A 27,591-nucleotide genomic window follows, 5' to 3' on the forward strand; every position below is an offset into this window, starting at 1 on the left:
AGTGGTTTATTTAGTCTCATATTACATTTGCCAAGATGATTCTGGGCCTGCTTACAAACTGTGACACAGAAGTATCTGTATCTTCAGAGACAGACAACATCTAAATTATGGCAAAGAAAAAAGATGGTTTGTAAACTCCAGCCATCTTATCAAGGGTCTACAAAACAATGTTAGCAATCTAGAATTAGAAAAAAAAACCTCTCCAGGAGTGCACATTGGTTTTGTAAGAGCTGGTTGCTATTATTATCATTATTAAACTAGAAAGCTTGCAGATAAATATAATTGTTGAATTAAAAAGTAGTTTCTTCATAACACTGTAGAAAATGACGAACGTATATTCAACAGACACGCTGATACCTGAGGTAGTGACATACAAGGACAAACAGACAAGTGCAATACAATTCTCTCTTTGTGATCAAATGTGCAACACACAGCCAGTATCCACACAAGCAAACACAAACAGACATACAATTTACGGTGCTCTTCCCTCGCATTTCGTAGCCTCCCGCATTGCCCATCAAATGTTGGAAGCCTGTAAAACACAAATGAAGCCAATGTATGTTATCCACTTGACACGAAACAATATAATCTACTATGAGGCCTTTTGATTGTACAGACTCAATAGATAGTATCTTCAGTCAGGGTCGGACCTGGGTCTGTTTAGAATCTGTTAAAAATGGCCAGGTCAATCCAGAAAGAGCACAAATTGAAAGGTCAAAGGTCAGACTCAACTCATTAAAAGACGCTAATAGTCACAGCTATGGTTACAAAGGCGCTGTGGTTCAAGAAGAAAAAATTGGCAAATACTTTATTAATCGCTTGTTATCTCTACTGAGACACAACTGGGAACTGGTTCCAAAGATTTTAAGTCGATTGTGGTGGCGGCGGCGATCACACCTTTTAATCTGGAATAATAAATGGATCAGACGAAAAGCCAACTCTAGGAGTGGTGAGCCGTGAGGGTTGAGCTGATGCGGTTTTGATGCTTACAGAAGAAGAGGACGGATTTTGTACAGAAGCAGGGGTTTCATTATGGATTTGTACCACCCATTGTCTGACGTAACAAACATTAAACAACAACCATAGCTCATGACCAGTCGCTGACCTTGAAGGCGCAAATAGGACCCTTGAAGCCCCTCCGGCAGTGGCAGTAGTCGGGAAGGACGCAGCGTCCTCCGTTCAGACATCGCTGTTTACACACAGCTGGGTGAATGACAAAAGAAATAAAAACAGTTCACACCCCCCGAAATTAAAGAAATCACAGATTTTGAATTTAAATTGAATGCAATTTGCCTTTTGCTTTAATATCAGCTATTTCTGAAATATTAAGCTGAACTATTATTAGGTCTCTATTTGCCAGCCAGTGTCAGTAGTTTTCTGTTTTGGCCATTTAAAATTGGTTTTCATCCGATTCAGGATATTACCAGGATCACTTTCCATGTAGTGTCAAACATTCAACCAAGCAGGGAGTGGTGAAAACACAATCAAGTCACTCCCGTAGACTTGAATCACTCAGGTAAGTAATCAGGTATTATTGGATGAATGTGAAAAAAATCCTTTTTTTTTTTAAAGGGAATCAGACTCACGCATTTGACACTGGAGGCCCTCCCATCCGCTGGGACAGTGGCAGGTGTTTGGTCCCACGCACTCGCCACTGTTTTTACACTTCTGCAGGCAGACGGCTGCGGCGCCAACAGAGAGGGAGTCTTTTCACACTTTGTCATCAGGCACAGAACGATCGTTTTAGAATGAGTAGACCAGGCGATAATGACTGTCGATAGTTTGGAAAATAAGTAAAGAAGAGCAATTCAAAACAAGACTGTGAGATACATTCATTAATTTTCTCATTATCAACACCACTTATCCTCCTGTGGGTCAAATGGGCTGGTTATTGAGCAAGAGGCGTTTTTGGGACTGTAGGAGGAAGATGGAGAAGCCAGAGAACCCACGCAGACAGGGGGGCTATAGCCCCAGTCGGAGTTAGACCGGGAACCTTCCTGCTGGACAGAAGATGGGACGGTGCCACCTTCTGTCCAAATGTAATAGTATTATGGGCATGACTCACGTATATTGCATCTCTTGCCTTTCCACCCTGACGCACACGAGCAGGTGTTTGGACCCACACACTTGCCTTGGTTCATGCACATGGGCTCGCACACACCTGAAACACGTCAGACGATATTTCCCTCCTCAGTGCCTGCTAACACTAGCCGGCTCTGAACAAGCCCCGGGCAGAGACAGGATGATTCTTACTCTTTTGACAGCGTTTCCCAGTGTAGCCCTCAGGGCAGGAGCACAGGTTGTTCCTCCGACACTGTCCTCCATTCTTACAGGGGGGGCTGCACACAGCTGCAACAAAACCACAACCAACCCTTAATGGACGACACACAGGGTGACGGGAAAGATTACATAATTTAAAAGTCCATCCATCCATCCATCTTCCCCTGCTTATCCGGAGCTGGGTTGCGGGGGCAGCGACCGGAGCAGTGAGGCCCAGACCTCCCTCTCCCCCGCCACATGTTCCAGATTCTCTGGGGCAACACTAAGGCATTCCCAGGCTAGCCTGGAGACATAGCCTCTCCAGCATGTCCAGGGTCTTCCCCGTGGTCTCCTCCCGAAATACCTCCCCCAGGAGGCATCCCGGATTCATCCTGACCAGTTGCCCAAGCCATCTCATCTAACTCCTCTCTATGCAGAGGAGCAGCAGCTCTACGCCAACATCTACATTAAGCTGTTCATTCTCATTCATCCCTGCAGAACTTGCAGTAATTTACATCCAAAACCTTCCCTGAGATGGCAAACCTGGCAATGATGACACTGTAAACTGTGGTGGCAGGGATTTAAGAACGCAATCTTTTACACCGTGCTGATGGCTCTTGAGGAAAGAGGAGCACCAACAGAGATCTCTATTGCTCCTCTGCTCATTAAAATGCTTCCCCTGAAATCCCTTAGGGAGCAAAGGAGCGACAGTGAGGGGATGGATGACGACAGACACAGAGCCATCCCTGAGGATCAGAGGCTCCCGGTCAGATACATTTGCACTAAATCTGCATATATTTATGGCGGCGGCCCTCTGTGGTGCCATGAAAGCCAAACAGTCATTTTTTGAGGCCCATAAACTGCCCAACGCAGTATTTGCTCAAAGCATCACAATTCCCCCTCTCCTTGAAATTCATCCTCAGCTTTGAAACCTTTTCACAGGCCAATGGGACATGATCTCTTGAAAAGAGGGGAAAAAAGGAGGAGGAAATCAAAACTAATGAAATCCCTCCAGCTTTGGAGTCTCTTTGAAGACGGATGACTCACAGTTAATGAAAGTTAGGGGAAAATTAATGAATAATTAATTCAACTGAGAAAAACTGACCAAAAAGAGATTATTCAGGAGTTTTCTTTTTCCTGATGAGTTTTAACCAGGAGGGTTTGGCTCAGTTAAACACCTGAAAGTCACAGTGTGTGTGGGTGTGTTCTATACCAATTTGACACCGGGAGCCGTAGAAGCCGCTAGGACACGCGCACACATTGGGCTTCATGCATGTTCCCCCATTCAGACACACAGGGTTACAGCCCGCTGGGGACGGAGGGAAGAGACAGACACAAAGTTATAAACAAACAAAGCTTCAAACACGTACAAACTGTCAAAAAAACATTAACTATGCTTTTATATCAAAGCAACACAACTCAGTGACTCTTCAATTCAATTCAATTTAATAATAATAATAATAATATCAGGGACTAGGAAAAAAATAAATGCCTTTATCAGTCAAACCTTTCATAAATGGATATTTATTAAAATCTACCTGATGATGTGAAGTCATAGGCCAGCACACCAAAAAAACAAATTAACTCCGTGAAGAGCAGCCTGACTTTAAAAGTTGTGCTCAATAAAATAAATCTGACCTGTCATCGCTGATTGGATTATCAAATAGAACCTCAAATAATTGTATTTCCCACATTACCTGATGAAAAATAAACAAATTTGGTCTTCCCGAGACCTCATAACATTCAATGTCAGAATTGTCGCAGTGCGGAAACGCTGGAAAAGTGTCATACCTGAGTTGCACGTCGGTCCGTACCAGCCAGCACTGCATCGACAGACGTCAGGAGAAACACATTCTCCACCATTTTCACAGTGCCTGTTACAAACCACTGACCAGCAAACAATCTATTGATCATCATTATTATATCCTCACATTAAAAATGTAGAAAGTGCCACATTCTAGATTGCATTCATTTAGATTTTCTAAACTCATAAAATTAATTTGCATTTTTTCCCCATTCATTTCATTCCTTCATCTTATTTTTTTATTTTTTATAAAGCCTCTGATCCTTTCAGGGTTACAGTTGAGGGAAATCTTTCTTATTTTATAATCTTGATAATAGTAATTATTGTCTCCTAAACACTTGAAAGACATGGAGACATAAACCCAACTAACTAGTGTCATGTTACCAAGATGCTTCAGTTGCAACAATTAAATAATCAAATATACACATGGAGAGACAGCCAGTCGGAATGGGTCTCCAACGCACGTCCTGCTTTACACTTGTACACATACAGTACAAACACACACACTAATTAGACATTATCTCACTGATTTCACATCTGGGTCCCACGTAGCCGTAGGGGCAGGTGCACAGGTTCCGGTCCAGGCAAGTCCCTCCACTTTGACAGGGCGGCTCGCAGACCGCTAACGCACCGGCAACATAAAGTATTCATGGTCGTGCTGTGATAATTGTTTGGGTGAGTGCGTGTGAGAGCCCAAACACAAGTGTTTACTGGTTACCTTCCTCACAGGTGACTCCGCTGTATCCTGCAGGACATTCACACACGTTTGGCCTCACACACTTTCCTTGGTTCTTGCAGTCGGGTCGACACACCGCTGCCAGGGAGAGGACTCAAGAGTTAAAGATAGCAGACCGCTTCTCTGTGCTTGTAGCTCCCGAGGGATTTGAACCCTTTCCACTGCAAATGGCTCTCACCTATGCGACAGTCATACCCAGTGTAGCCTTCCTTGCACGTGCACACGTTGGGCTGGGTGCACACCATGTTCCTTCCGCACTGATACCGGCAAACAGCTAGCAACACCAAATTTGGTGAAGGACAAGTTTTAGAATATGAATAAACATTAGTGTGGCCATTATAAGAAAAATAAGTCATTCAGAGGCAAGAACATTTTACAAAAGCAATAACTGTGACATGAAAGGGGCTGGACTTTTGTAGTACAAATGAGTTTCCCTCATTGATTCAATGTATTCATCTTATTGAATCTTGACTCCAATCTTGCTTCTTTTTAGAGACTTTTACAGTTGGGGAGTTTCTGGTTTGTATCGTTTTGACCAAAGGGTCTATCTTTACTCTATCTATCTTTTGTCTCACACTACCTTTGCAGTCCACTCCATCTCCGGTGTAGCCCTGTGGGCAGCGGCCACACCTGGGGGGCCCGCCGACGGTGGCTTCACACTGGACGCCCGGGAAGCAGGGGGAGCCTGTGCAGGTCACGTGATGCGATGGGAACCCGCGCTCGACCCCTGAGGCGAGGGCCGGGGTCGGCTCCACTCTGCCAGGTTTGCTGTACTGGACAGGAGGGGTCTTTCTTTCTGGAGACAAAACCCTCCTGAAAGTGGAGATGGTGGCATCCGGTCTGGTTCGCCGCTCCGGGGTTCGCCTGGGAGAGGCGGGGGACAGCCAAGAGGGGGATGCATCGTCCTTGCTGGAATTTAACCCAGTGCCATGAACGTGCCCATCGGCTCCACCGACGACCTGAGCTGTAAAACACTGGGAGTTAGAGGATACAACTTAAAAAAACACAAACACAGCTTCAACTTCAAACATTCAGACAAAAGGTGTTTAATTACACTTCAAAAATCCTTCAAAGGATTTCATCCATCCATCCATTGTACAATGTCGCAGGGCATGCTGGAGCCTATCCCAGCGGTCATTGGGCGAGAGGCTGGGTACACCCTGGACTGGTCGCCAGTCAATTGCAGGGCCACATGTATAGACAAACAACCATTCACTAACTCAGGGCAATTTTCCCAATTTTTTCCAGTTAGCCTGCTGCATGTTTTTGACCACTGGGAGGAAACCGGAAAACCTGGAGGAAACTCACACAGACCAAGGAAACATGCAAACTCCACAAAGAAAGGTCTCCTTGTCAGAATCAAACCAAGTTCCTTCACGCTGTGAGGACGAAGAGCTAAGGTTGTCTGTCAAGTTTATTTTCCGTTGTCTATTTTTATCGTTGTTGGTCTCAGCCTATTTGCATCCTGCTTCTTTTTGTTAATTTTTGTCATTGCTACTGTCACTTTCTGCTGTCTATTTAATTGCGTGTTTCTTTTGCTTTCTTGTAATTGTCTTCAAACTGTCTCTCTATTTACCATATAATCATATTCACATTTATTGATACTATAACTGCTGTGACAAAATTATTTCCTCTATGGGGATCAATAAAGCTTATGTTATCTTAACCATTGTGCCACCTTGTCGCCTAGTCCTTCAAAGAATTTATATAAGTAAACGCTCCAGAATTTCACATTGCATTTCAGTCTAGTTATTTAAGTGCATACAGCATACAGTTGGACTTATTTTCTGGCTAATTTTCATTTCAAATTTCTAACAATAACATGACTAGTTAAATTCAGAGTTCTGATGTATATTCTTGGTATTGCTAGCTTCTTTGAAAAAGTTGCATCAGCTGTAAAGATAATGAATGACTGAATGGCAAATGGTTTTTTTTGGGCCCTGAAATCTTTGAGGAAGGAACCTGCTCGGGTCAGGCCCCACCTGTGCTCAAGCATGTCAGTCCATTTCCGTGGAAACCAGGAGGGCAGGGCCCGCAGACGAAACCCGCGGACACGTGCACGCTCTCGAAGCACTGTACCCCAGGGTGGCAGGGACCCCGGTTGCAGGGGGACGGGGGTCCAGGCCTGGGCGGGGTCTTCGGCAGGTTGGCCGGTGTGCTAGTGGCTTTGACTGGAGAGAGTGAGGCGGGCGTTGGTGTTACTGAGGATGACCTAACGGCCTAATGAGCTGAAATCAGCAGCAGGTCAATAAAGATCAGACTTCACCTCTGCAGCTCCTCCCATCTCCGCTGAAACCCGGCGGACAAACACCGCAGATGAAGGACCCCGGTGTGTTGTTGCAGCCCACGCTGGGGAAACACGGTTGGGAGGCACATTCGTCCACGTCCTGCCGACATGTGCGACCTGGTGACACAAAGGTGTGTTCCCCCCCGTTCTTTGGTACAAAAATCAGTGTGAGACGAGTAGTTACAAAAAAAAAAAATTCAGCTAAGACAGGAAAAAACTGCAGAAAAGATTGAGGTTTTAAAGACAGGAAACAGATGAGGATTAACATTTTCCATGATATTAGATCTATTTCTCTGATAAACCAAGAATTTTTCGGATATGTGACGATATAATTTCATTTTCCAAACAATACGTGTTTTTGACGTCAATACGTTTTTCCTTAAGAAAAACATTATAAAAGTATGACAGTAGCCAATAAAATTAAAGATTAGAAAATATAAACATCATGATTGTTCGTATTGTAAACTTTTCATTTTTTTCAATTGAATGCTATTTAATCATTCCAGAGACAAAAAGGTGCACTGAGAAAAATGTATATTTATCTGTTCTCAATCCTTATCTATTCTATAGTTAAGGTTCACGTGTACAACATATCAATCACTCATTCCTCCTCACCTGTCATCCCAGGGGGGCAGATGCAGGAGAAGGAGTTGGGGCCATCAATGCAAAGTGCGAGTCTGCAGGGGTTCGGCTTACAGTCATCGATGTCGACCTCACACCGTGCCCCCGTGAAACCCTCCAGACACACACACTTGTGCTCCCCACTGCCCGTGGGGAGTTCAGCGCTTGCCATGCAGGAACCGCCATTCATGCAGTCGCAGAAGCGGACAGACACCTGGGGAGTAAACGGTCAGCCAGACACTGAACAATTTGTCAGTTGTCCTCCAGCATTATTAAATGATTCCCTTTTTTTCTCAATTATGACCTTTAACTGTCTTTTTGTGGATCCTATTCTATGTATTACCCTGCACAACTTGCACAACCAGCAATTCCATTCACAGATGTATATATATCCATCTGTGCATTCCTAATTCTCAGATTCTAATCTCATATATTCTTTAACTATGATTACTCTTCTTTTTTTAAATCATCATTAAGTGACATAATTGCCAGTGAACTGAGGATTGTACTAACAGCCTGGTGTGGGGTGCCTTGTATTTTCATTTGCCTTTACCTGTGTGTATGACGACATGCCATCCCCCTGTCAATATGTGGGTAAAATGCAAGGGCAGTGTAAAAAATATCCAATATGACTCGTTAGCTCCCTCTGCTGGGATGTAACTCACTAACACCATTATTGTCAGTTTTCTTCCTCAGATTTAAAACTTAGAATCAATGACTTTGAACATGTTCTAAAAGATGTAAAAAAAAAAAAAGTTTCTTTACTTGCACAGCAGCTCTGGTCTCAGCGCCACAGTCATCCGTCACTGCGAAGTGAAAAGCGAATGTGTTGGCGGAGTCCGCCGTGGACTTCCACATCAGCAGGCCAGCCATGGAGAGCGAAGCACCTTCGGGGCCTGATATCAGGGTGAAGAACACAGGAGAGCCCTCGGGATCCCTGGCCTGCAGCTGGTAGATGAAAGTCTCTCCCTGAAACGACCAGAGATGGTGAGGCAGCGACGGCAGCTGCGGTGGCTCGTTCTCTGAAGGGAGACACACAGGAGGAAGTCGTACATTTAAGATCCAAGGGTGACTGAGAGAAAGTAAAGTCTGCACACACACTTCTGTCCCCCCAAGTGATTTCTATTGCCCGTGTCAGGAAACACACTTCTGTTATCAGAAAGCCATGAAAGGTCGACTTCCTCTAGATTGAGTCAAATTAAGGGATCGCAGCAGAAAATCTTCCATCAAGATTATCCAAAAAAATAGCCTCTACCACCCATATTTGTCATATTGTTGGTGGAAACAACCCAAAAAGACAGCAGGTGCATGAAGACCACGAGAAAACTGCATTCCCAAATGTCAATATTCTATGAATTATCATTATTATTAATATTTAAATAAATCAACAAAAGCGTATTTCCAGTCGGACAATAATACCTAAAATCAGCCAAAAAAACAGAAAATTGATGACAAATCAGTAAAAATAAATAAATGAAGTGGAAAAAAGTGATTAAATAAAATTTAAATTATCTGGACTTGAGGGGGAACACGGGTATAACTGATATGTGAAAGTAATTTGCATTAATTTCATAAAGGTGTTTATTTTTTCTTTCTCTGCCGGTGGCTGCGGAGTTTGGATCTTTCCGGCGCTTCATCCCCCAAATGCCGAGGAAACGGTGAGGGGTATCTGCAGAAACCTGAGAAGATTACTCAAAAAATTAAACAATGCTGTTCTTGTGCTCAAGTTGCTTGTGCTAGTCATTATATTAATTGTAGCGTAGAATCTCAGGGTATCTTCAGAAATGTCTGCTTAAAGTCATCAGTGGTCGTTCCCAGGAGCAGATAATTAAACCCAAAGGTCTGACAAGGAGGTGGAGGTGTGACTGAGGTTTCCCTGTCACTCTGAGAGGGGATTTGATGCCGCTTTAAGCGTGGCGTTGAGAGCCAGGGGTGCTTTGGAGAGAAGGGGCTTTGTGTCGCACTGAGAAGCTGGAGGTAGGAGCTCTTCTTAATCTCCAAAGTGAAAATCAACATTTCTTAAATTGAAGCTGAAAAATATCCAGCTGGTCCTTTTTGTTTTTTTTTGAGATCATTTCAAGCTGTTTTGGGGTTCCTTTATGCCATGAAATATTTAAAATGTCCTTTTCTTATTTACATTTCATCTGAATTAATTTTACATATAGTTTGTTTTTCTCTCGTCCTAATTCTAAGGGTTTTCTTATTATTTTTTCACACATTTCAGCTATAGGTTATTTTTGACATTAATTAGGATGATTATCATTTCATAAATTAATTCAGTAATGGACGTTAAATGTGGAAAACAAAAGAGTCCAGACATTGAGTCGCCTGATAGCATAAACTGTATGGTTTCCTTTAAGACAGGGGTGTCAAACATACGGCCCGCGGGCCGGAAACTGCCCGCAAGGGAGTTCGACCAGGCCCGCAGGATAATTTGAAAGTGAAAAAAATACATAAAAGACAAGGATTTAATTTTTTTAATTAAATGCAATTTAAGAATTTTCCGCTAGGGGAGCACTATTTTGGTCAGAGTAGACGACAATCCGCATCACTGAGACGGACCAATCAGCAGACGTTATCAATGTACCACCTGCTGCTTGTTATGACGTTGTTTCTACCCTGTTCTCTACCTCCCCGCTACTCCCTCACTAGCCAAAATGTCGTTATCAAAACAGAGAAAAGTAGTTAAAGAGTGTCGAATTTTCAAAGAAAATTTGACTACGTCCTATTTATTTACGGAGACGGAAACCTTTATGCTTGGCGTGTTTGCAACAAGTTTCGGTATTTAAGGAATATCATATACGGCGCCACTACGAGACTCATCACAGCGAAAAATATGGCAGCTTGCAAAGACAACTGAGAAGAGATAAGATCAACGAATTGCTGGCGGGTCTGAGGAAACAGCGGTCCACTTTCACCTATAGCCGAGAAATCAGTGACGCAGCGGTAAAAGCCAGCTAGCTAATTGCTAGCGAAAATGTGCAATTTAATGTTAGTCACCAGCTTCACTACAAACGAGTATGGTGGAATTCTACTGTTCATGCAACTCCATGCGTTTTCAGTATGTGTTGTATGTGTATTTATGTTTCATGTATGAAGTTTACACATTTACAGGATAGTTAAATACTTTCTTCCTTACACATTTAATAGCACTCTTTTTAGTTTGGAGGGTGAAGGCAGGGATTCAATTTCGATTTTATATGCACATGTGTAAATAGTTTAAAAATCCCTTTCTTTATATGTCTCATTTAATCTTAAAGTGCATTACAATATTTTTCAATACCAATTACTTGTTAAAGGTTTGTGCCTTTGCAAGATCAGTGGGATTGCATGATCACATGATTGCAATGCAAACATGTGAATGATAAAAGTAAAATGCACTTTTGTCTAGGGAAATATGAGGTGTTTCATGAAATGTTTTGTCAAAAGGACTGTTCATTAAATTCCAAAATTTTCCATATGTCCTTGTACTTCTTTACATCAAAACAGAGGAAAGACATGATATTTTGGTTATTCAATGCTGAGAATGCTATTATTTTAATGGTCCGGCCCACTTGACATCTACCTAGGCCGTATGTGGCCCGCGATGAGAAATTAGTTTGACACCCCTGCTTTAAGAACCAATCAAAGTACCTTTATCGAAAAAGATATGACTGGAGAATTTTTAAATAACTTTTTGTCTGTCTTGCATGACTGCAAACTTGGTCATGCGTGGCTTTCCAGGTCTTGCGGCGAAAACACACCTAACCAACCAGCTGTGCGTGTGAAATCACCGTCTGACCTACTTTAAGTTGCCGAAGTAAAGTTGGACCGAGGGGGAAATCAAGGTAATCCGTCCTCAGTCGCGGGAGGCCGAGGAAACTTCAATCTGCCGAGAAGCAGCCAGAAAGATCCAAACGGCTCGGAGCACTGACCAGATAGCCGTCTCGGCGAGGAACCCTCGAGCTTTCACCGTGCACGCCGTTTATGGAGGACAACCTTCATGAACGTACTCTCTGCCAGGGACCAGGTGTGCGTGGAGGCATAGGGGCGGCATGCCAAGCAGGGGCTGCTGGGATTGGACGCCCCTTCACTGTAACACTGACCCTCAATGATGCAGGTTTTCTCCTGAAAAGACAAGACAGTCAGGAAGAAAACGGCAAATTTATTCGTCTTTAATCCAAACTGTCAGAATCAACATTTCTGTTCTAACTGAATGCGAAAAATGAAAATGAAAATACAGGAAATAAAAATGTCTCCCGTTTGAATCTTTCACTGACTTCCTTTATGCTTCTTGCTATTTGGGGTACATTTCTAGTCTTTTAGCTATTGCCTATACTGCTTATCCTGCACTCTTGGGTCGCAGGAGCCCAGGGTCTCCAATGAATCTCAACCATGGACTGTGGAAGGAGCCTGGAAACCCACGCACACACGGGGAGAACATGGAGACACAGGAATGCCCCCTGTCGGAATCGACATTTCTGGCATACTGTATCTTAAAGGCATTTCAAGAGGGTTTCTCGCACATTTCCATGTAATTTTTTTCAAAATACTTTATATAATAGTTTCATTATTATGCAACTTTTTTATGCTGTTTCCAGCTGCTTTCAAGGAATAAACTTTTTAGTCAATATACCGTAGTTAAATTAATATGTAATTTCTCCTAAAGGGGATGAATACCTGACATTGCTTGAGTAAATTAGATCTGAATACGTTTTAAACCTTGGTGTTGTTTCTGACACACACACATGTCACTGTTTGCAGAGGTCTCTGTTTTTACCAGCATCAGCAGGGAGAAGGTGTGCAAAGGAGTGTTTACCCTTAGGTGGCACAGGACCTCAGAGTCCATGCTGCAGATCTGACAGGCACCGTCGTACAGCATCAGGATCTTGGCGTTGCTGTAGCTGTAACCATCATTGGATACCTGTGACAGGGAGAAAGACGGTTCCAATCACTCCAGGTTAATATTTTAAGTATCTTTTAACATTAAACACAGGACAGATATCCTACTGTCCGACAAGAGCCAACAATTTCCTAAATTATTCACTTGTGTTTTCATTCTGACATGATTCCCTGAACACAAGCCGATATTGTGATACCAAATAATGGTATCAATGGCGCTAAATGATGCTCGGAGTTTCACCTTTCTGATTCTCCTATTCTGATTTGGAGAAATTAAAAAACATCGAAACAAACCTTGACCTGCCAGCGGCCCAGCGGGCGGCTCGTTGCTGTTTTCGGGTCGACACCTGAAGGTCCCCACAAATCCCCCGGAGGAACCCGACACTCCAGCGCCGTCACATCCAGGAAGGAGGCCTGGATGAACTGGGGCTCGTCCAGAACCCAGTCCCCATCCACGAACTTGACCAGGCACAAACATTTTAGCAGCAGGTTCATTTTGATTCGGTAATTATTCGAAATGTCACCATTTTGAAATCACCATTTCAGGAAGTAAGGAGCCATTATTTCTTTATCCAAACTTAAAGGCTTATTTTAGTACCCTTACAAAGTATTGATATAAATCTCTCAGAACAGCTTTAACATGCTTTTTATATGATAAACATCCACAACCTGTTATTTTAATTTTAAGATTCCAAGCAAACAAAAATACATGTATTTCAAAAACCAAGTACCTTTTCTTGAACAAACTCACACTTGAGCTCGTAGGAGTCCTTGAAGCCGAGGCCATTGACTTGCACTGAGGAGCACTCTCCCTGCCTGACGTCGCACAGACCCTTCCCCCGCAGCTCCGTGATCTCTGGGATCTGGTCTTCACAACATTGACGACAAGCAGTGAGGATAAATAGCTATTTCTTCCTATTCACATGAAAGTGGCATTGACACCGTGGAAAGCTGTCAGCTTTCAAATCAAAATAAAAATCAAGAAAAAAAAGCAAGAAATGACCTGAATATTAGCAAGGACTTTACTGAAACTCCAGGAACGCTATGTAAAAATGGGTTCAAAGTGGGACCCTAGAAAAAAAAGAGTTGTCTAAAAATCAGTGTTTAAAATTAGTGCGCTCTAAATATCTAAGTACACAAATTTGCAAGAAATTAAGAAAACTTGTCACAAATCCCAGGAAAACAACTTAAAATGCACAAATAACATATCTAAAAAAGCAGATTCTTCCTTTTCAAATTTGCAAATGAATGAGAAGAGGCATCGATGGATTCAGGGTGTTTCTGACTTACCAGACAGGATGCTGCAGTCATAGGAGGAGAACCCCGGGAAGCAGACACAGCCCCGCTGAGAGCACTGTCCGTTGCCGCTGCACAGGTTCGGACACCTGAGTACAGCCAGCACATCACTGTACTCTTCCCTCCTCCTCCACTCCTCCACCAGCCTTCTCTCGCACTCGTTCTCCAGCAAGGGTAAGGTCGCGGTGAGCCAGGACCAGTCATCTTTCAGCTGCAGGTCGGACACGCAAATGGAGACGGCCCGGCGCACTGCGGATTCTTCTAGAAGGTGGCCGCAGCCCACTGCGATACTGGAGTTCCCCACCGCCTCCTGACACCTGGTGCTGGCCTGCCGCTCACTGACACCAGAAGGAGTCGGCCATGTTGTGGGAGCATTAGGGTGAACCGCAAGTTCATGGTCTTCTGGGAAGAAGTAGGTGAGGCTCTCCAGGTCAGATTGGGTCAGACTCTGATGCTGGGGGTCGGGGGTGTAATGCCCGGGCTGCCTCCGGTTCCGGTGAGTGTCGCCGCCAATGCCCTGGGTATTTGGCCTGAAGCGACCGGGTGGAAGCCGTTGTTTGTCACTTCCCTCACTGGTGAGCAGCTCCACTGAGCCGATGTACTCGGCTGTGATGTCCAGAGTTGGGATGATGCTGGGGAGCCGCACATTGCCATGGTGAGAGCAGGAGGAGTTGGAGAAGGGAGAGGGCGGTTGGAGTTGGCGAGGAGCCGCCTGACAGGAACAGAACCTCCGCGGGCTGGGAGGATCAGGAGGCGACGGGACCTTGTCAAACAGGCTAGTTCCTGGCTGGAGCCTGAAAACAGCAAACAAAGAAGGGATGCAGCAGTTAAAACCACATTTGTTATATAGTATTTATTAGTATACTTACTTGGTTATTTGTATTTCCTTATATTTATTTGCTGATGATTGGGCTACCAAATGAAGGGGCCTTGCAAAATGTTTTGGCTTTTTTCACAATCTCACATGATCTGTTAACAGTTCAGTTCACATCAGGATCAACTGCAAATCAAATGTCAAATTTCAAGTTATATTTAAGGTAATTCCTGCCTCAATTTAATTTAGTGCAATAAGAGCATTGATCTGACACATCATGTCTACGACTTAAATTATGAGTCCAAAAACCACTGACCGCCACTGAGCAATAAAAGAATGCACGTCATCCATGGTGTCTCCAGCACGTGAGAGGAAGTCATTTTCCGGCCGACCATCGAAGGTTCCGCATAGCCCGTTGGTTTTGCTCCAGTCTGAGCCGGGAGCCCTGAGCGTCAGACTCATTCCCCAGTCAGAGACATCAGCTCGAACAAACGCTCCCGACGAGAAGGTCATCTGCAGAAATACAAGGATGAGAGGAGACGGATAGAGCAGGGAGTCAACGCATTAGAGGTAGAAAGCAGGTGAGGTAAACAGAGAGGATGTGCACAAAGTTGACTTCAATTTAGGAGAATGGACGATTGGCAGTTATGCTGGAGAAAAGTACTTGAATAATGTTCATCTGTGTGCCATGAATGTAACCTTCACACACGCTTTGTTCATTTGAATCACCTGTTGAACAGCTATCTGTAACTGGCTTTTTTTTTTTTTTTAATTTCCTCACCGTGACTTTGCGTCCCTGGTACGACTCTTTGATGCGGATGCCGCTCTTGCTCAGGCCTCTGTTCTTGACCAACAGATGTGGCCTGCTCTCACCCATCTCCCCGGCACACATGTCGAATGTGATGACATCACTTCCGTCCCTCGCCGCGAAACCACACGCGCATGAGGCTGCGTGCACGACACTGCCACACTCCCACTGACGAACATGAACCTCAAGTGACCAGTAGCTACTCTTGTACAGAACAAAGGTGCCGATTTGGTTGTTTTCATAGAGTCTGTAGGTTTTAAAAAATAGAATATTATGTGAACACATGCATGACACATTTTTTCATGGAAGAAAATGTAAGGGGAATCTGCCATATTGACGGAGGACAGGATTACCTGCCGTCGAAGGTGATGAGGTGAGGGTCGGTAAAGGCGTAACAGAAGGCTGGTGGGACATCCTTAACCGTAATCTGAGTGATGGCGAAGGTCAAGAGAAAATCAAAAAACGTGATAGATATTCAAGTGGGGGCCAAATGAATAAAAACAGGAAACAATTATGATCATTATTATTGTTATCGTAATTATATGACAGCTAAAAGAAACTTTTTGTCTTCGTGGTTCCAAGTCATCCTCAATGCTTTTTTTTTTTTTTTTTTTTTTTTAAGTCCACGCACTGTACCGTCTCTCTTCCTCCTTCCCTCACCAAGGTACCTTCTGCATTTTAACCTGAGGCGACAGAAGCCAGGGATTCTTTTGTGAGGGATGCTTATGCACCATTATTACAAAATGCGGCTCAACACACCTCCACAAGCTCTGACCTTGTCATAGACTAGTCTCTGGGCCTCAACAGTTTGATCAGTTATGTTGCAGGTCTCCACTTCCCTGTGAAAATCCGCTCTTTACTGAAGTGTCTCTTTCAACATGGAAAAGATTAAGGGATACCAGGAAGCATTGCTTGAAACAGCTCAGAGACACCATCGTTTGACAAACACAAGTGATGCTACACTGCAGTGTTCAGCAGACACCAGAGAACCTCACTGCAGATTGCTGGTCCTCCAGCCTGCTGTGGCACTGCTGAAGGTGGTCACTGTCATGGCGGTGGGGGTCGGACCAGCAGCGGATGACATGTTGGTGAAGGGAGCCGTTGCTTTGCTGGTACTTTTTTTGCACACGCTACAAAATGTTTCACCCGGTTCTCCGCAGACAGGCATTAACCAGCCTCAGAATAGTCCTTCGTCCATCCGCTTTTTTGAAAATTACACTTTTTCATTTTCCCCATACAACATTACTCTCGGCTCTTTGGCCACGCTCAATATCCAGTATTGTAACTTTGTGCGCTGTCAGAACAGTGGCCATAAAATAAAGTTAATTAAAGTATCAGTCTGTCAGTCATCACACTATTCGAATGGAATTTATTAAATCTTGATAGCCTAATCAAAATAGATTATGAATAACAATATTTCTTCCCATCAAATGTATTTAAAATTTTTAATGCCTCTAGACCTTACATTTTAGGTTTTTAATGCTTTTAATGACCTGCTGAAACCCTTTGTAGAAGCATTCCTTTCCACAGTCTTACATTTACCCAGATTTCTTGTGCTTATTCCTCTTCTACCCCGGGGCCTGATTTAAAAAGTGTGCAATTTGTGGCTCAAACATTTTCAATGAAATAATCTCTTACATTCTTGTAAATGATGACAAATTCATCCCTTATGCACCAACGCTAACAATACTCTCCATCTGCAAGTGGCTAGTTTTTCCAAACCCCTTTGGAGAGCATCTCATAAGTCAAGTGTCAAGGAAACACTAGGCGGCAGGACGACTGAAGGGAAATGTCAATTTGACTCGCTGGTAGCATCACATGTGGACACCTTGAGCTTTATCAGGACATCTGATTTTTAATTTTTCAGCTTTAATGTTTTCCATGACTTGAAAATTGTTCCAGGTTTATGTTCCAGGTTTTCCAGGATGTGTAGAAACCCTATGATGACTACGTTTTAATTTTCATAAGCCCAAACTTTTCTTAAAGCTTCCAATCTCTAGAAGTATGTATCCTGGATATTAAACAACAAATAGTTTGGGGTAAAAGAAAGTTAATATTGATGAAAATGATAGCAATCAAGTCTGAATATCATCAATGTTTACCTGAACGGGCTCCGGAGTGTATCTGTTCCAGACAAAGTTGTCGGTGAAGATTGGGTTAACGGAGATCTGCGTCGTCCTGGTGCCGTCAGGGATGAAGTCAGTGATGGGGCTGAAGTGGACCCGGGTCCTACTGCAGACCCCGCCCCCGCAGGGGCCCCTGGACAGCTCCACCACACAGGAGGTCAGAGACAAATCCAAGCCAAGCAAACTCTCGTCTGCAGAGCGACAAACGTGAGGACATAACAGAGAAAAATTGTATTTCTTAGTTATTCTGAGATGTTCGACCTTCCTGTTTCTGCTCTGACAGAGGTCGAGCCATCATGACATTATCTCCCTGCACTAGTGTGAATGGATTAGCCTTGACAGGCGGACGTTCTACATGAGAAATGTGAATTATTTTTTGGATCAAAGCTTTTTTGATATGAATCAACGCCGTAAAAGAGTCTCTCTGAAAGTTGAATTTCAAACCCGGTTCACACAGAACTCACACTGACGGCTTAATCCGTCAATCAAGATATACAGAGGGGAAAAATAACAGATCCAAGAATAAACTCCTGACAGATACCTCAGTTGTCATGGATGCCAGAAGACACGGACATGCTCATTTTTTTCTTGCTGGAGTCTGTCTTATCCTACATTGCCTTCTGTGTTGACAATGTCATCCCCACAAAAAAAGTCCCCATGTTTGCCAACAAAAAACCCTGGGTGACTTAAGAACTAAAGAAGATTCTAAATGTAAAAAAAGAAGCTTCTTCACGAGCTCTGAGGCATGACAGCCAAGTGTTAAAACCAGCCAAAAAGATCCTCGCAGATCAGACCACATGTTACATCTCGCCTTCAGGTGTCTCCCCTCAGGTCACAGGCTCCGCTTGTTTGCCTGCAAAACCCAGAGGAGAAGGGCAACCTTTGTCCCCAAAGCCATCCAACTCCTCAATTCCCAGCAACCCTGCAAACCCCTCATCATCAAACCAGTCCCTATACTTTATTTTGATATTCATAATTTGATGCCGCTACCCCTTGTGCCCCCCCAATTTCCCCTCGTGGATAAAGTTTATTCTGATTCTGATTCCACCTCAGATCACCAGATGAACTCTTCTTTATGAATCTCTTAAAAAAAAAATTTAAAAAACTAATTTTACATTCATGAATATAATTTCCACCCTGCTGGCAATATTTGATATTCTGTGTAGTACTTTATACAAAAGCCCTGAGATATGGTTTTTATGTTTGTGCTTCTTACATCAAAAATGCATGTGCAAAAGTACTCGGCACATGTGAGAAATACATTGGGGACATTTTTAGCATTTTCACATGGACATTTACAACTTGTTTCTGAATAGAGACCACAAGGGTCTGGAGCATTTTGGCGTTGTGTGTGTTTTGTTGACAGAAAACATCAAGACACCACTGAACATTGGAAAACATATTTGCCTGAAATGGTGGATGTTCTTGCGTCAAAAAATGCGTCAGGGGGTGCCTTCAGGACTGATTTAAATCTCTGATCCACTCTGCTAACATTGGCGTGACTTGCTGCCTCTTAGTGAATCCTTTCTGTCACCTTGACTGCTGGTGCTGAGCTGCAGGGACACAGTGCAGCCATCGCCAGACGAGGACACCTCCCCCAGGCACGGGACAGGGACGGTGCTCTCAATCCTCAGCTCGTACAGCTTCCCATCCTCAGACACACTGCTCACCTCTGGCAGCAACTGTGAGAAACAAGAAATACACAGTTCAAATCACAAACAAAGTAAAAGCAAATTCTGTTAAATTGACCCCATGTTCTGATTTGTCAAAGCAACATGGAAAAGTACCCGGATCCCGGCAAAGAACTCCTGGCTTTCGACAGACGCTCCCCGGACATCTGGCGCATCCAAGAAGAAGCTGAAGGCGGAGCAGTAGATCTGAAAAGACAGAGATATTTGTTTGCTATTTGCATTTCATTTGCCCATTTTTTGTGGTCACCACAAAACATGAACTTGTTCTTGATGGCGCCAGCGGAACGTGCAGCACCAAACACACACACAGTGTCTCACTGCCATCATCATGAATATGGGAAGGGCCTTAGATCAAAAAGTATTATCTGGGGTGAAAAGACATACATTACAGTAGAAAAGCTTTGTTGTAACTGTAAAGTGCAGTACAACTAAATGAATTGGTCTTGAAGCCTGTGTGTGATTCGTCTGCATTGTGAAACTCTTTCCTGCTGTCTTCCAGAGGAACACAAAAATCAACAAAAAGCTGTTGTACAAGTTGAACCAATTTTTTGAACAATTTTCAGTCTTCACAAAAAGTGAGGTGTGAAATATTTGTGAAACAAACAAAGCCTTCCTGATTTCTTGCTCATCTGCTGTGGTTGGATTCGTCCTTTTATTTCCCACCTAAAACCAGCAAGGTTTCTGCACCTCTCCGAAATCTCTGCAACCTAAAATAAAGAGCTGTTCCAACAGAGGAGGTCGGCCCCTAGAACAGTCTTTCTGACGCTGACTCACACTTGATCCCCGTGACCCCAAAGCTCTCATGTACAACGAAGCCACACTTAGATGGGGCAGGTAAGGGCCCAAACACCACTCCCCTCGTGCCTATGTAATTAAAACATCCCATTGTCAGGTAGAACCAGACCTGGATGACTGTCAACCTTCACAGAAATAGAACAGTGTTTTCTTTTTGCCCTTAAGACTTTTATGCTGAAAATGTACGGAAAACTAACATGCATAACACCTAAAATATGCCCCCTCCCACCCATCAATATAAAGGTTGACAGTGTGGCGCTCACCCTGTCCCCCAAACGGAGGTTGAATCCATCAAGTTCAATGTAGGCGTAGGTCTGGACGGTGGTCTCCTGTTTGAGCTCCTCTTTCACCCCCCGAGGGGAGAGGCGGGACCAGGCCACCACGTAGCCCAATGAACCGTTGGAGTAGCTCTCGAAGCTGCACTTCAGGTGCACCGCATTTCCTGTCGCCTCAGCGGCAACCACTGGCATTGTGGGAGCAGGAGGCAGACCAGCTAGGAACAAAGAGGCAAAGAAGATAAAGGTGGATGGCAAAAACATCTTGCTTTCAGTTAAACAGCTGGAACTAACACCTTTATTTTTCTCTTGTATTTGGATTAATTCATGGTCAATTATTATGAACAAAAATAAAAATCATCTTTTCGATTTTAAATCTTTTTTTGCTGATTTCCTGGACAGTATTTTGCATTTCTTTCAAATTTCAAGAAAATTTAAATTTTGTAGACCACTGAGCCACGGGTTCAATGACAGCTCAGACAAACAAGATAAGTTAAAGAAACAAATAACAAATGCAGCAACCTGGTTTATATAATATGGCAAAAACATCAGGGGATTTTTCATGCAATCAAGCCTTCCAACTCCATTCACTTCCACCACTTTCACAAAAAATTTGGCCCTGGTATGATTCACGAGCTGCCCAAAGGCTATCGCCATGGAGATCGGGCCCCGCAGACACCGGGACACATGCTCAGCTCATTAAGAGTAGTGGTGAGGGGGGCCGGCGATGCATTCCTGACAGCGTGGTGACTCCCTGACCTGACAGTTGTTTCGGCGTTTGGCCTGTTGGGGGAGAAGACAAGCGTTCGGATGTCACGGGTCGCCTACTTTTACATGATCCAGCGGCGTTCACTTCACTGGGTCCACAGGGCTGCGACGCCATGGGTGAGACATCTGACATTTCTGGAAGAGTGGGGAGAAAATTCTATTCTTAATAAACAGGAAAACTCAGAATAAAGTTTCATGAAGTTTATTCCTCTCCTTGAGAGTGCTTATATTAACTTGTAAGCCAAATCAAACACATTTCAGTTTGAATTCGTCAACTTTATCTGCTCCTGTGGTGTAGACGTACCCTGAGCGCAGTACCCCATACAGCCCTGGGTGGGCTGCAGCAGGTAGATGTAAAAATCCCCGCAGTTACGAACTGAAACTGGGATGCGGAACAGGCAGCAGTCCTTTCCGCCGCCGAGGAAAGACTGCCAGGCGGCGCAGGCTGTCAGGTGCGTTAGCTCCAGGGGCCCTGGCAGGGACTCCCCATTGCCCAGGGACAGCCAAACTGGAGCCTGAGTCCCACAGTGGTTCACCTGGTGAGCAGGGGGAGGGTGGGGGCATTCAGGCTCTTTTGGTTGAATGTAAACAAGGATTACACTTTTAAAGAAACAAACATCCAGGTAACCTAAAAATACAAGCAATGCACCAAATAAATGTTGAAGGACAACAATCTGCAAACTCTCATACTCTGCTGAAAAAGTATCTAACAGGTGTGCGTTCATGCGTATGAATCCTGCATGTCCCAGGTTTGCTGGAAATAAGGCACAAATAAATATTCAATATGAAGAGGAAGGCCGATAATTCATATCTGCCGCGACAGAACGGAATTCTCAGTTTGAAAGGCTGGAGGAGCGCTCTCCACATGAGGTATAAAAGTGACTGACGGAGACAAAATTAATCGCAGGGGTCGTGAGAATTCAATCACCCTGGCCTGAGTTCATGGTCGTAAATGTAGACACCTGAAGCTTCTGGAATTTCTGGACGCCAGCTTCAAAATTGGCCGGCACAAGTTGATTTCCGTGGCAACGCGCGAAAGTTATATTAAAACAAGTCTTTAGTCATTGCTTACTGAATCACCAAACAGATCCCTGCAAGGTAGTGACCATCTTTTAGAGCTTCTGTGGTATAAAAGCTTTCAAAAACTTTCCAAATGTTTCCCTTTCATATAAGAGTTGTGGTAAAATGTGGTCATAGGAAAGGGGGGTATATTTGAGGCTCATGATCCCCAAGGGGGAAGCAGAGGCTGCTTAGAAGGAAGGACCTGGAGAATGTGAGAAGAAAAAGAAGTATTGACTTTATTGTCACGTTCAGTTATACACAGAGCACAACATCAGCTAAATTTGACCAATGCATTTAACCCATCATGGATTAACCATGAGCAGAAGGCCTCTTATTAACAGTGACAGGGGATTGTTCGGTTCGAAGGGTGACCGCTCTAACCCCCTGAGCCACCGAGGTGTGGAAAATTTCTCCAGGATGAAGTTTCCTTCAGTAATACATACATTCATCATATATCGTCCTTCATACATTCATCATTGAACAACTCATCCGGGGACGGGCAGCAGTGCACCAGGGAAGCTGACCAAGGCATCTACATCCCCTACAACCCACTCCTCATATGGGACCTTGAAACAGGGTCCCATATGAACAATTCGTCCAGCGGGTTCTGGTTCAACCACAGTGCCTCCTGCTTAACACGCCCTCAACACCACTAGAGGAAGCACCCAGGATGCTTCTTACCAGATACCCCAACCACCTCAGCTAACTCCTGAGCAATGAGTCGACACCGAGCTCCCCAAAATGTCCTCACATTCACTCAAAGGCTAAGCCCCGGCCGCCGTAGAGGGAAAGTAATTTTCGCAGCTGGAATCCTGGACATTGTTATTTCAGTCTTTTCTCAAGTGTGTTTACTCAATATTCATTTTAGAGGGAAAAAATAAGGGAAAGGGGTCCTGGCAGGATCCTCAGCATTCACAAACACACACAATCTGTTTACCTCCACGCACTCTGTTGGCATGCTGGCCGGCTTGTCAAAGATCTGAAACTGATACCAGCCTGGTGACAGCGAGTGGTCGCAGATGAAGTCCTGCAGGGACGACTGCTGCAGCCAGCTGGAGCTGAAGGTGCTGCTGCGGTACGGGTTCTGGAGGATGGAGTGGCCGCCGGGCGCACATTCTGGGGGAAGAACTGTAGGGACGGCCAGGAGACAAGACAACAAGTGTTGGACCAAGAAGACTGTCAATACCGATATGCCAAATAATGGGCGGGTACTGTGTGGGGCGTCTTCCTGTTTGTTGAAGATTATATCAAATTAGAATTTTCTTGCCCTCAAATTTTCATGGAATCTGATTGGAACTGTTCTCTTGAGTTGCTTCCGACAAGGCCTTAAGACACCGAAAAACAATCACAGGTCAATATCAAATTCTTCCAATTAATCTGGGGAAAAGCCTCAAGTACCAGAGCACTCAAGTGACATTTAGAAAAATGACAATCGGTGCACGCCAAGGTTCAATCCTTGATCCTGAAAATGACCAGAAAATGACAGAATTTATGACAATTATTTACCCAACAAGGAAATGTAAAAACATCTAAGTGCTCAGGGCAAACCCAACAACTGAATGTGCTAGAACGTTCAGAAGTACCTGATTTTGCAGCTAAGAAGAGATAGCTAAAAGTCACCTCCTACAACCAAAATCTAGATGTACTCATGGACTTAACAGCGGGAGGACCGAAGTCTCATGCAGATTTTCTCATACTCATGATTGCTGCTACCTCCTACTTAAAACGCTAAAGATGTCATCTGTAGCGTTTTTCATTTTGAACATATAAGGCTGTTTTGATTCATTGAAGCAGGAAATGTTGATTTTCAAAAAAAAAACAAAAAAACTTGCTTACTGTCATTTTCGGACTACTGGGCACACCTGAATATAAACCACACCCACTAAATTTTGAAAAGAAATAAAATTGTACATGTACATAGGCCACATTTGTCTATGAGCTATACGGCATAAGTGTCTATTTGTAACCTGAGATATTTACACAGAAATGTTTTTTGAACTTTCAAATAATCAACAACTAGACAACATTTACAATCGTAAATGTTTTTTTTCCCAAACAGTGCCTGTAACAAAATTGGTTAAAAAAATAAAAAACAGAGTGGCCTACTAGGAAGGGTCATTGATCGCTATCTTCATCTTTATCCTAAGCATTAAAACCACATAAGTCATTTTCTTCAGTTTCGTAATTAAACCGCGTCAGAATTCCTCGATCACATACTTCCTTAGTCTCATTTTAATTGTTGCTCTCAATGTCACTTGTGGAAACCTCACGCATGTGTTCTGTGGAGTCAAATTTTGTGTTATTGTGTTATTGTGTTATTCATTGGTCCGATGGGAAGAGGCTAAATATTTTGGTGACGTGAGCCTCATTGGCCCAAAAAAATTGTTTCAGCCACATTGTTCAAACTGTGTGAAAAAAGTAGCGGCTAATAGCCCGTAAATGACAATAAATTCTGATATCAGTACTACAGATTTCTCTGTTTGATGTTGTGCCTGCTTCTAAAAAACTGTCTTCCCATGGAGTTACTGACTAAAAATGTTGAAAAAGCCCAAACCAATTTACCTATAACCCTTTTTGAAGTGATATGTTAGATTCCGCAGTGTGCTGACTGGGGTATCTTTCTGTATCCCTTGAATCTGGCAGTTTTATGGAGTCATAGCAACTGTTGTGTGTGTTTTGATGTGATGAAGGTAAATCAATTATCATTTTGCACCATTCATTGCAGGTCCCCATCGTAAACAAGTATGTAATTTGTAGCTCCGAGGTTTAAAAATCAGCTAATACATCAGTGAGGAGATGAAAGGGTTTCAAACAGTAGCGTGTCGGTGTCAGTTTTCAGAGGGCATGCTATTTGAAGGAGAGCTGCTGTCTAATGTTCCATGTATCGTCATTTTCAGAGCGGGGTGTCGGTTTATACGGTCGTTTTTTTTTTAAGACCAGGTTTACCTGTAGTCTTTTCATTTTACAACAATCACAACAGGGGAACTTCAAAAGACTGGCGCACTCGCAGGGTTTGGGGTCAAATGTGAAGCTAAAACAAGACAGCGGAGATTTATTCTGGGCGATAAGGAGGTAAATCCTGGGGGTGTTTCGCCCAGACGGGGCGGTAAAATTAAAAGGTACGCTCTTTCAAATGTCACCAAGGGGAAGGAAGTCGTAAATCTGCTTCGGGAAAAAACCTAAAGGTTAAACGGGGCTCATGAACACACAGTTTGACCGCAGTGGGACCATAAAACACAATAAAAGTCAATGAAGGAAAAATATCTGACATCTGAACAGCCAAAACTCTGAATCAAGCGAAGGAAGTTTGTTTAGCGACAAGCAAGCCCTTTTTTTCAAATGATGCCAATTTATTCTACTGAATCAACAAATATTGACCAACCACCATTATTTAACTTATCATTTAGCTCCATCTCAGCCACTTCATTGACTGAAAACTGCAATTATAAAATAATAAAAACATGATACAATTAAATTATTGCATTAATATTACCTGGAATTCTATTACCTTTTCCTTTTCACTTTACTCATTAGTCCACGTAAGTGATTCATTAGCTACTGGAAAGCCCCTCGTATTAATACGTAATAATTTCTGTTTTTATTTATATTTGAAGGGCCACAGGGGTCAGCAGCCTAATTGGATCTGGTGGGTCATAGAAAAGTCATGAAGGAGGATTAAGAGACAGTCGGGGTGTAGAGGTGAGCATATATTCAAAGCCAAAATAAAACTGGTATGGGGAGTGGAAAGCAGATGCAGCCTCAAGAGGACACAAGCCAGTGTTCTCCTTGACCCGGATAAAATGCACAGGGTTGCGTAAGGCACATATAAGTTGTGCCGAACTCAATTTGCAAAATCGGAAGTATGACTTCCATACCGGAACGGGTCAACGACATCTGCCATTGGTGTTGATAACCTACAGGGTACACAGGGTACCAGTGGAAACTGGGAGGAGAGGAGGAAGGCATGTTCACATGGATGGACTAAAACACATGAAGTTAAGGTACTCATACATTAGGAGACTGAAAAGATTTGGAAAAGTCTCTTGGAAAACTACCATTTCACCCCTGCTGGTATCAAACTACTAGTTTTTAGAGTTATAAGTCTTAGACTAGACTCAGACGAAGATTTTACAAAGACTGTGAATCAGGGTTGCTACTTACAAGACATTTTCCCGCCAAACAATGTTTTCACTGAATATTTGCAGGGTCTCTGCTATTTCCGTCCATCGCTCTTCTTTCTCCCCTCATCTGTGATACATTGGGGAATTGACAACGTACAAGCCAGGCTGTTTTGCCCATAACTCCCCCATCCACTCCTCTCTCTGGATGCTCCACACTGATCAGGACGGCCTTCGCAGTTCCCGTTCATTCATACTGCACAGAAATACCGTCTGTGCCATCAATACTGTTCTGGCAATTGCTTGTCTAGTTTTTAGAGCTTGTTTATAAGTTGCTGATTGTGTTACATCATCGTAAAGACTGAAAGACTTGCAATAATATCAAATGCATTTGATACTGTTATAAACCCAGGACTGGGAAAAGACTGAGCGAGGACTACTTAGATTTGAACCTCAGACTAAAGGACCGGGAGCACAATGCTACTTAAGTATGATTCCCAGAATTTCCTTCCAACTTTCCGTTTCAAGTCTTCGACTGGCATCAGCCCAGCATTAGTTGGTGTGTGAGAGGATACTGAGGGTTGGATGGAGGCAGATGGTTCACTGTTGAGAGACCCCTGAAGGGAACAACTGAGAGGGGGGAAAAGCAGCCATGATATGGGGAGGAAGATCCATGTTTCCAACCTGACCGGTGAGGGTCAGAAGAAAACCCCAGAGCTGGACTATGGCCTGCGGAGGCCCCCCTTCCCATCTCTCCCCTGCACATCCTCAGCCTCAGGACCTGGCCTCTTCTTTCCTCATCCTCCCAGCAGGAGGCCCGGGAGAAAAATCCGGATGACGCCTCCAACAACTTAAGCTGGTTGCGTCAAATTTTGAAGGAACAACCAACCAAAACACGGACGGAGAGGCATTTTTTCACGTTTTTTTTTTTTAATTATTGATACAACAAAAGTGAATAATTAAAAGAATGCGTCAATTGTTGATGTTTTGTTTGTTTTTTATCTTTGTTTTTCCAGTGGCGGGTTAACAGACTGCGTCATACTGGCGTCGAGGGCGGCCGGGTCTCACCTGTTTGGCCAACTATCGCGTTGCTGAAGAGGAAGGAGGCGAGAAGTCGCACCGCCGTTTCCGGGCTCATCTTCCTCACCGCGCCGGTACACCGACTGTCTTCCCCGAAGTGAGAGAGACCGGTGGAGGAGGGAGGGACGGGGGTCGTCCGGAGACCCTACTGGGGAGGCTGAAGAGGCGGG

The 27,591-nt window shown here is 43.8% G+C and overlaps 1 protein-coding gene across 1 annotated transcript; it reads right to left on the reverse strand.

The window, feature by feature from the left end:
• Nucleotides 1-9: 9 nt before the first annotated feature.
• On the reverse strand, nt 10-27,560 carry vwde (von Willebrand factor D and EGF domains). Its single transcript, XM_086153801.1, has 30 exons — nt 27,410-27,560; nt 23,161-23,351; nt 21,466-21,697; nt 20,382-20,611; nt 19,420-19,509; nt 19,167-19,314; nt 17,609-17,823; nt 15,860-15,933; nt 15,480-15,753; nt 15,015-15,211; nt 13,879-14,678; nt 13,320-13,456; nt 12,883-13,047; nt 12,506-12,610; nt 11,700-11,814; nt 8,473-8,729; nt 7,702-7,921; nt 7,066-7,203; nt 6,782-6,970; nt 5,380-5,763; nt 4,978-5,073; nt 4,782-4,877; nt 4,590-4,685; nt 4,051-4,146; nt 3,473-3,568; nt 2,254-2,349; nt 2,066-2,161; nt 1,587-1,682; nt 1,106-1,203; nt 10-532 (listed from the first exon to the last, which is right to left on the reverse strand). Exons 1-30 carry the CDS (start codon nt 27,477-27,479, stop codon nt 518-520), a joined length of 5,112 nt encoding a protein of 1,703 aa, XP_086009927.1. The 5' UTR covers nt 27,480-27,560; the 3' UTR covers nt 10-517.
• Between the last annotated feature and the right edge of the window lie 31 nt (nt 27,561-27,591).

The sequence above is a fragment of the Fistularia commersonii genome, chromosome 10 (genome assembly GCF_037954325.1).
Source record: "Fistularia commersonii isolate RoL2024-O1a breed Wild chromosome 10, RoL_Fcom_v1.0, whole genome shotgun sequence".
NCBI lineage: Eukaryota > Metazoa > Chordata > Actinopteri > Syngnathiformes > Fistulariidae > Fistularia > Fistularia commersonii.

Excerpts from the sequence above, each read along its gene's own strand:
- vwde (XM_086153801.1), bottom strand. The coding sequence starts at position 27,479 with ATGAGCCCGGAAACGGCGGTGCGACTTCTCGCCTCCTTCCTCTTCAGC. Across the intron at positions 15,754-15,859 it reads CTCATCACCTTCGACGGCAG|ACTCTATGAAAACAACCAAA; the intron begins GTAATCCTGTCC and ends TAAAACCTACAG. Across the intron at positions 7,204-7,701 it reads CTGCCCCCCTGGGATGACAG|GTCGCACATGTCGGCAGGAC; the intron begins GTGAGGAGGAAT and ends TTGTGTCACCAG.